This window comes from Mercenaria mercenaria, chromosome 15 (assembly GCF_021730395.1).
Source record: "Mercenaria mercenaria strain notata chromosome 15, MADL_Memer_1, whole genome shotgun sequence".
Taxonomy (NCBI): Eukaryota; Metazoa; Mollusca; class Bivalvia; order Venerida; family Veneridae; genus Mercenaria; species Mercenaria mercenaria.
In genome coordinates, this window is record NC_069375.1 from 42598822 (window position 1) to 42609145 (window position 10324).

General features: G+C 36.4%; 1 protein-coding gene across 1 annotated transcript; it reads left to right on the forward strand.

Moving 5' to 3' along the window:
* The first annotated feature begins 778 nt into the window (after positions 1 to 778).
* Positions 779 to 9015, forward strand: LOC128549052 (proton-coupled zinc antiporter SLC30A1-like). The gene is made up of 5 exons (XM_053525108.1): positions 779 to 1225; positions 1910 to 2051; positions 3059 to 3102; positions 4620 to 4699; positions 8492 to 9015. The coding sequence occupies exons 2-5, from the start codon at positions 1930 to 1932 to the stop codon at positions 8750 to 8752; spliced, it is 507 nt and encodes a 168-aa protein (XP_053381083.1). The 5' UTR covers positions 779 to 1225; positions 1910 to 1929; the 3' UTR covers positions 8753 to 9015.
* Positions 9016 to 10324: the final 1309 nt, after the last annotated feature.

Consider the following 10324-nt stretch of genomic DNA (forward strand, 5'->3'; position numbering starts at 1 on the left):
ACTGATCATCTAGTGATAAGAATAAGTAGAAGGTTAAAAGTCTCAGTAAAAAGGTGGCAGGGGAGCGGTTTCGTAGTTTGGCCCCTGTCGATTTTCTGTATAAACAGGACAGGGTAGATATGAAGGCATATCTATCTTATTGGTTATTTATCATTATTAATTCTTTAATATATCTTGGGAATGAGGAACGGTTAATGATTCTACATGGCGGGTGTTTTAAAATTCCTAGCTCCGTACTTCCGGTTGAGGCTAAAACATAAATATCAGAACAAAAAGTCGGCCAGACGCGCGGCTGTCATCCATCCACTTTTTTTCAAGTGAAAATTAGGGAAATAAAGTGGTGGTTGGGAGACACATTCCACACCACCTGGGTATGCATCTATGTTCGCACTATACATATATGCTACGAAATTGGATTTAAAAATATGAAATGGGTGTATTGCAGAGTTCAAAGTAAGGCCCGGTTAGGCTATTTTTGGTCTATAAAATTTGGGTGATTTGGCCGATTTTCATTATATCTGGCGTGGAAAGCGACAGGTGTATAGGACCGGAGAGTCGTCTTTATGTAGTCAATAGTATCTGCAATGGTCCATAGTAGTTTCAAAGAAAAATAAGCAAAAACGAGATTTCTATGGATATGTAAACACTGGTACCCACACGTCAATGTGGAATTCGCAAATCTGCACTCCCCTGCCACCAAAGTGCATTTCCCATTGTTTACAAATTGTCTGTGTATCTTGGAAGCTTTCTACTAGATTTTCAATATGCGTTTGTGTGATCTGTCGGCATGCAAGCGTCTGATGATGTTGATCAGAAGTGTAAAAGTTGATAAAACCGTATAAAATACTTTGGCATAAATTCATTTGAAAATTGCTAGATGAAAGCCACGAAAAACGAGTTTTTTAGGCAGATTTTTGAAAGTTGATGTTGGTACTTTTTACGCATGCGCAGTAAGCAGAAAATAAGTCACCTTTTGTATGCGACTTTGTATTACATGTCAATGCTTCCTTTACTTGATTTGAAGGTCGTGGGGAGGGTGGTGGTAATGGCCGTAGTCATGAAATTGGTTACAGTCAAGGAGGCAGTGATGAATCCGGAACAAATCAGAAAGAAAGTGAGTCATTGGTGGAAAGTAAAGCTGGAAATGGAGGAGAAAATGGAAATTCTAGCAGTTCTGAACCTGGTTTAGAAGAAGTTTATATTCGTTTCGATGAAAATGAAGTTTGTAAGTTAACTTTTCAATCTTTTGAAATCCTGTTCAAAATAAGGGCATTGACTTTTAATCACTTGTTGCTCACAAATGTTGGTTCGAGCCTTACTAGGGGCGTTTAATTCCGCTTCAGTTGGCTTTCGGAAGGTCGGTACGTGGTTCTACCCAGACGGAAAATGCCGATTGTAATTACGGGTGCTCTACCCCAAACAGTCCAGAACAAGCATATCAATATCACAATATAAAGATATTTTTCTAAGATCATGTTTACATTCAGCTATGTTAGTAAAGACTTAAAATTTATGTCAATGTTTTACATGTCTGTGTGCTTCCTTTGTGTAGGGATTTTTTTTTAATATGATTGAATATCAGTTTGAGCCGCACCATGAGAAAACCAACATAGTACGTTTGCGATCAGCATCCGCGCAATCTGATCAAGATCCATACTGTTCGCTTACAGTTTCTTTAATTACAATAGGGCTTTAAAGCGAACAGCATGGCTCCTGACCAGACTGCGCAGATGCGCGGGCTGGTCTGGATCCATGCTAGTCGCAAATACACTATGTTGGTTTTCCCATGGGGCGGCTCATTTAGTTTCAGTCTCTGTAAAGTCATGAAATAATGTACTTTTAGTATTCTAGTATCAGATGATATGTTATACTTTTAGTAAGGAGCACTAACTTGCCGTTTATTTTGTAGCATCAAGTGCACACCTGAATATGAGAGCGGTATTTTTACATGTTTTGGGTGATGCCCTGAACTCATTGATTGTTATGGTTAGTGCTCTTATAGTTTGGTTTGTGGACAAAGATTGGGTGTACTATGTGGACCCTGGAATGAGGTTTGTGGTTGAATATTAATAGGTTATTTAACATTACCTTTAAAATCTGGCACTATATTCGGATTCATACCCATTGGAAGAAACATATTTATGACAGTGTCCTAGTGCCAGCAGAAAGATTTAAATCTGTTTAACGTACGACTGTATACTTTCTCTCACATATGACTTAGTATCTCCTTTGTATAGGACTTAATATCTCCTACGAAGGACTTAGTTTCTCCTGCGTACGAGTTAGTATCGCTTACATAGGTGATATTAAGTAATACGTAGGAGTTAGTTTTCTCCTACGTAGGACTTAGTATCTCTGACGTAGGACTAAGTATCTCCTACATGTACGTAGGACTTATTATCTTTTTCATGGGAGATATTAAGTCCTGCGTAGGGGAGGGCCCCCGATAATGTTGTTATAACTTCTGGCCCAACCCTTTTGTATATTTACATTAATGTATTTATGTATGCTTGTTGTATGTGTGTGTATTGAATAATATATATATATATACAATAAAATATTATAAAACTACTTTTTATCTCCTACATAGGAGATACTAAGTCTTACGTAGGACTGTCTCCTACGTAGGAGATACTTACACATACGTGGCACTTATTATCTCCTACATAGGAGATACTAAGTCTTACGTAGGAGATACTAAGTCCTACACAGGAGAAAGTATGTCCTACGTAGGAGATACTAACTCCTACGTAGGAGATACAAAGTCCTAGGAAATGCTATGTTCTACGTGAGACAAATTTAAATCTCTCTTCTGGCTCCAGGAAGCTGCCATACATACTGGACGAGACGAGCTCACACATATAAATTATGCTGTGTTGTACAAAACAGTGTTAAAAACGGGTTTTTATCCACCGCTGAAGGCAAGGGGATATTGTTTTGGCATTGTTGGTCCGGTTGTTTGTCCGTGTGTGCATCTGTCCGTCCGTCTGAAATTAAAAATGTAGGATGTAGAACATTATTCATAGATTTTGTCATGACAGTTTGTTTCTTCTTCCAGTATGATTATGGTGTGCATAATTCTTTCAACAACAATTCCACTATGTAAGTATGACAATATATATTCAAGGGAGGGTTTCTGTTTTTCCTTCTTCTAGAAAATAGTTTCCTTCACGACTTGTATCAAATAAAATGTACCAAATGAGCTATTTTAAAAAAAAACTTATTTCTGTATATAGTCATGAAAAAATGCTTCGAACACATCAATACATAGCGAAAATCAAACACTCCGCAATTTTGTTTATCAAAGTTTTTTTTATGTTGATTGAAATTTATCAGCAGCTTTTAATTTTTCTTATAGATATTTTGTTCACTGTTATATAAAACATAACATCTATTTCAGTTTATATTCAATTAATCGAGATATTAAATATTCATGAAGAATTCATTTCATATTAAACCAAAGGTAAAAGGTAAGTTGCTTTAGGGTATACAATGAATCAATGTTTTTCTAATTAAAGACGTGCCACAAAATAAATGTTTTCTTTTGTATTTCCATGATGGTAATTATACAGTTCGATTACTAGGTCATCCGTGTTTACATGTTTTCAAATCAAAATTTCTCTACTTACAGAATGACCTTTCTACTTTTTGATTATGTTTTGTTTTAGCTTGAGATCACGTTTTTCTTATATAGGACACACTAAAATATTGAACCCTGAGTTTAGGTTACAAAACGCAATATTTAATGTTTACATACATCATGTTTACGAAAACGAACTGTACATTGTTCGCATGAAAAATTGTGAAATAGTTACAAATTGACAGTAACATGTATAAGATCAAGACAATGTGTTGAATATCTAAACATTTATTTGAATCAGGTGTAGCAGTATGTACAGTAATTGATATACTAAGTTGACTTTAGACCACACTTTGTTTCTACTGTGTAATATGGTTATTTATTCATGTTTTTAAAACTGTAATGAAAATAGATTGACTGAATAGATATGCAGATGACAATCTGACTAAAGTACATCTCCTATTACGCTACGCATAGGATCTGACAACGAGCTATTGATGGCCTCGTTCTGACAACCCTTCCGCTAGCCAATCAAAAGCTAACTTACAACATTCTGCAAGCTTTAAAAAGCCTTGGTTTTTGATATCAACAATTTTTATGTCGAAATATGTCAGATAGCCGGTTAGCTGAGTCGGTAGGGCATTTGCTCTGTAAGCGAGATGTCCCGGGTTCGAGCCCTGGATTAACTGCAAATTTTTCTTACTCTTTGACATTCGAACAAGTTATCTGATTGGTTCAAACGAAAATAGATTTGCGAAAATAAAAATAGCAATATTGGAAATCCAAAATATACAGAAGACGAATGTGAATGGGTCGTTCTCAGATCTTCGTTTAGAAGATCAAGTACTTTAGTCAGATTGTGCAGATGAAATTGTGAAAACACATTAATTCAGGGATGACCTATTAAATTGTTCACCTGTCATCTTGCGGTATAGCTGTATTGTCAGTATGATTTCACGAAGTTCATGTGAGAGGAAAAAGTGGGTCACTTGGTTGTGGCGGGTCTTTAAAGACATATAGAAACATTTTTATATTTCAGTAAAAGAAGCTGCACTAATTTTACTGCTGACAGTGCCAACACATATACAGGTCACTGATATTAAAGAAAAAATGATGAATGTAAGTATTTTTACAGTTTGATTTAAACCTGACTGTTGTTTAAAGTGGAATTGTACGCATTTTCTGTTCAAGTAAAAATCCAGGTGTGTGTGCGTGTGTGTGTGTGAAAAGGGTTGAGGAAATAATAATAATAATTATAGCATTTAACCCAATAAACCAAACTCCACCTGATACCAGTGCTAAATTATAGTAACTTCCCAAATAGGACTTGGGACAGTCTTTTTAAGAAATGTCAAACTACACACAGGAGTTGCTTTCCTTCAACTTCAGAAATCTCTACCTACATAGAAGATTGAAGGACAGTATTATATCATTATTCCGATTTCTTTATCTTCAAATACTTAGGTGGCATATAATCGTTAATGTAACACATTTAAACGCATAGCAAACGAAAATTGCTTATATAAAACATTCACCAAAAACACACTACGTGCAGTAAGATGTACATCATGCCACTTTAAGAATATGAATATTAGCTTTTAATGTAGAGGATGATGAGGGTAGAAAGAGACCATTTTTTGGAAAATGGGAACCAAACAAACAGATATCATAGTAAGATTATTTTGCTAGACTAACTGTTCATGCATTGAATAAAGCCAGGCTTTATATTAAATGTGTGCTTAAATAGGCAGTGTTTGCTCATTTTATTAAAGGCAGGAGTTTATAGGATTTTACCTTCAAGACATTAAGTTCCTGCTAACAAAAAGTAGACTGCTGGTCATCATATTTAATATTTGAGCCGCACCATGAGAAAACCAACATAATGTTTTAACGACCAGCATGGATCTACACCAGCCTACGCAACACGGACGTCATTTCCTTTTGAATTTTCCGTTTTTTAGCTCGACTATTCGAAGAATAGTCTAGCTATTCTACTCACCCCTGGCGTCGGCGTCGGCGTCGGCGTCGGCGTCACACCTTGGTTAAGTTTTTGCATGCAAGTACATACAGCTATCATTTAAAGGCATATAGCTTTGAAACTTATTTATTCTTTTTCTAGGTCAATTACCAACCTCACTGGATCAAGTTCCATAACTCTAACATGTATTTTGAGCAAATTATACCCCTTTTTGGACTTAGAAAATTCTGGTTAAAGTTTTACATGCAAGTTACTATCTCCAAAACTAATGCAGATATTGAATTGAAACTTCACATGTGTCTTCGGGGTTATAAAACTAGTTGATAGCACTAAGTCCCATAACTCTGACCTTCATTTTGGCCAAATTATGCCCCCTGTTGGACTTAGAAAATTCTGGTTAAAGTTTTGCGTGCAAGTACATACAACTGTTACTAAAAGGCATATAGATTTGAAACTTATTTTTTCTTTTTCTAGATCAATTATCTACCTCACTGGGTCAAGTCCCATAACTGACATATATTATGGCCAAATTATGCCCCCTTTTGGACTTAGAAAATTCTGGTTAAAGTTTTGCGTGCAAGTACATACAGCTATTACTAAAAGGCATATAGATTTGAAACTTATTTTTTCTTTTTCTAGATTAATTACCTACCTCACTGGGTCAAGTCCCATAACTCTGACATGTATTTTGGCCAAATTATGCCCCCTTTTGGACTTAGAAAATCCTGGTTAAAGTTTTACATGCAAGTTACTATCTCCAAAACTACTACAGGTATTGAATTGAAACTTCACATGAGTCTTCCGGGTTATAAAACTAGTTGATAGCACCAAGTCCCATAACTCTGACATGTATTTTGGGCAAATTATGCCCCCTTTTGGACTTAGAAAATCCTGGTTAAAGTTTTGTGTGCAAGTACATACAGCTATCATTTAAAGGCATATAGCTTTGAAACTTATTTATTCTTTTTCTAGGTCAATTACCAACCTCACTGGGTCAAGTTCCATTACTCTTACCGTATTTGAGCAAATTATGCCCCCTTTTGGACTTAAAAAATTCTGGTTAAAGTTTAAAATGCAAGTTACTATCCCCAAAACTAATGCAGATATTGAATTGAAACTTAACATGTTTCTTCGGGGTTATAAAACTAGTTGATAGCATCAAGTCCCATAACTCTGATATGTATTTTGGTCAAATTATGTCCCCTTTCGAACTTAAAACTCTTTTGATATTTAACATTTTGGGTAATAATTTCCTGCTTCTTTGACAATATTTCGAATAGTCGAGCTTGGCTGTCTTATGGACAGCTCTTGTTTGATGGCCGAGTGACGTTCACACTCTGGAACGGAACACGCATATATAACACTCTCTCTGTTAACACACGTTTTGTCTCCTGCTAAAACACCCCTGGAAAGTGACAAGAACCGCAGTTTACTATGATGCTAAAATTCTGTTTAAAGTTGTCGGTGTTGTTTCTAGTTTCATTTTAGAAACATGTAGTTCGTGTAACTTTAGATTCAGTTCCGTTTACATAACAAAGGCAACTATTCTAAGGCAGCTATCCTCTACTAGTACAGACAAAGAGAGAGCCTAGCTGTTTGTGAATAAGCAGTCTGGTTTTTAACGAGCTCGGTGTATAGTATCGATACACGTAAAGCCGTCTTTCCTGTGAGTAATCAGTACTGACCTCTTAAGTGGATTGGAGACACTAAAGAGCATCTCAAAAACTTCCAGCGCTGGAAAAAGATTCGAACCCAGTCAACGTGTTATCACTAGACTATCGGGCCGCCTGTATTGTCTGTTGTATTATTTGTCTATCTTAGATTACTAAAACCGAGTCCACTTCAACTTTACTTGACAATTCGGTGTTCCAAATAGTACACTTAACAAAATTCCTAATTGGTCAGTTTTTATTGTATTACTATTTTGTTAATAATGCATGTATTTAGAAGAAATTTCACATACCGACATTTGAATAGGTACTGCAGTTTATTATTGATTTATTTTTGGCCGACTCACGGCCAGCGTAACCGCATTAGGCGTTTTGACCAATATTGCATATTTTGCATGTGCAGGGAATGCGCACCAATATGCACTTGTTATTGAACATTTTTAGCATTACTGACGAAAGTCCTACTAGAAAAACACATATCATTGTGAAATTGACACAAGAGCAACGCACCCGGGCAGTCGGAGTTTTACCACAAAACTCAAAACCGGTCATTTCAATGAATTGTCCTTGGGTTAAATTTTGTCAAAAGAGCGCGGATGGTAGATAACCAACGATTGAAGGTTCTTGTAAACGGAAATAAGGTTAAAAATGGAAATAACCATCAAAGTAATAGCTACAAACAAATTATATCAAAATTCCTTTGAAATTGCAAAAATAATTGCACACGTGTCGTAAATGTGTCCCGGCTAGCAACATACCGACAGCTCGATCGCGTTGCTTTTGTGTCAATTTCACCATCATATGTGTTCTTCTAGTAGGACTTTCGTCAGTAATACCAAAAGTGTAAACGAACACGTGCATGTTGGTTCACATGCCCTGCACGTGCAAAATACGTAATGTTAGTCAAAACGCCTAATGCGGCTACTTTGGCTGTGAGTCGCCAAAAATAAATCAATAATGTACCTATTTAAATATCGGTATGTGAAATTTCGTGTGAATACATGCGTTATTAACAAAATAGTAATACAATATAAACTGACCAATTAGGAATTTTGTTGAGTGTATTTTCTACAGGTTTGTTTTTGTATACTTATATCCCCGTCTCTGAATAGTACATAAAACTGAACTGAAGCATAGTTAAAATTTCTGATAAACACGTTTAGGTAATCATTTACAGTTTTACATTTGGGGTTTACAAATTAGCCATACTGTACCCGAGCTATTTCAAGTTTATAATCATTTTTGATTTTTCTTTATGAACAGCTAGATGGAATAGAAGCTGTGCACGAGCTCCATGTGTGGCAGTTAGCGGGAAACAGAGTCATAGCCTCAGCTCATATTCGATGTCACAATCCACATGAATATATGACTTTAGCAGGGAAAATAAAATATATATTCCATAATGAAGGCATATATTCCATAACTATACAGCCAGAATTCTTAGAGGTAAAGTCCTATTTGAAAATTGTTAGCAATTTATACTCCTTGTATGTTTACATTATATTTTCATGTATGCAACATTAAACTGAATGTTTCTGCTTTGCTGATTATGCGTGAACTTCATCTTAACCCTTATCACGCTGGACACGATTGATTAGTGTAGATTATGATCAGCCTGCAGTCTGATCATGATCTGCACTGTTCGCCATTTAGTCAGTATCTTTTTGGTAAGCACCCCTTTTAACAGTTAATGGAACTGTCCAAATTGAAAGATGGACAAGTTCATTATAGAAATTTAGCAGGGTGAGGGATAAGGCATTATTCTGTAAGTATATATATTCCAAATATTGCAAATGCACGTGAATTCAGTATCTTGAACTCGCATATCTCGAAATTCCGGCTATCTTGAAGAATTTTTCAAGTCCCGTCCCGAAATTACATGCACAAAATAATTGAGCCGCGCCATGAGAAAACCAACATAGTGACTTTGCGACCAGCATGGATCCAGACCAGCCTGCGCATCCGCGCAGTCTGGTCAGGATCCATTCTGTTCGCTAACAGTTTCTTTAATTGCAATAGGCTTTGAAAGCGAACAGCATGGATCCTGACCAGAATGCGCGGATGCGGATGCAGGCTGGCCTGGATCCATGCTGATCGCAAAGCCACGATGTTGGTTTTCGCATGGCACGGCTCATACCACTTTAAGTCGAATTTTTTTTATCTCGAAGTAAAACTCTCGAACCTTAAGAATTCAGGATACCGGGTTTTAACCATAAGTATGTATGAAATATAATTCATAATTCATAATTACTTACTGTTGTTTTGTCTATCCAAATCACGTAAGAATGTCTATTGTTTCAGTCATTTGTAACTAATTAGAGCGACTCACAGTGTTGCAGTTATACAAAACGCATCCCTTATTTTCACGTAGGTATTGAGGATTTGTCTAATGAGCACATGTATTGGAAACACAATTTTAATACCAATTGTGTATTGCAATAATGCTAAAATATCTCAGCCGTGACGTGTCCTTAAATAACTTGATCGTTTACCAAACAAATCCTCTGAAGATATACCAAAACCAAAACAAAAAAAGAGCATACGTTGTCCCCACGTTATCACACTTCATTTTCGTTTCTACAATTGTAACTGTAGTTTGCGACGCGACAATCCTCTCTGTTGCTGCGCATCACGGCGAACAAGGATCTGCACCCAGCAAAAAGGTTTGATAAAATTTATACAGCAAAGATTGTCTTCGGATAGCTGTCAAAAGAGATGTTTTGTTTGTTTGTTTGTTTGGGAAATAGATTTTAGTTTGCGTGCTTTGTTGGCAAATAAAACACGGTTTTAAAGTTCCCGACGATTACCTAAGTTGATTATAATGATCCAGCAGTAACAGTAATACTGCTATACTGCCAGTTTTTTTCCGTATGCGGCTGTTACATTCCATTTAAAGGCTATAATAGTTTTTAATTTTGTTATCCCAGTGACATTGCGTAAGTACAGTCGCAGTTTTTAACCGCTGTAGTAGCAGTTCTGTGGGAGGGGGCTTTTAGACAACTTGTCTAGGGATGTGACTTTCGCAAAAATGTCTTTTTTTGTTGTTCATGGGGTGTTTGTCCGTCAAGGGGATACTAGAGACGGCTTGTCCAAGGA

Bases quoted from the DNA above. Each gene is read 5' to 3' on its own strand.
- LOC128549052 (XM_053525108.1), top strand. From the start codon at position 1,930: ATGAGAGCGGTATTTTTACATGTTTTGGGTGATGCCCTGAACTCATTG. The intron at 2,052-3,058 runs GTTTGTGGTTGA...TTCTTCTTCCAG, and splicing joins TATGTGGACCCTGGAATGAG to TATGATTATGGTGTGCATAA. The intron at 4,700-8,491 runs GTAAGTATTTTT...CTTTATGAACAG, and splicing joins TTAAAGAAAAAATGATGAAT to CTAGATGGAATAGAAGCTGT.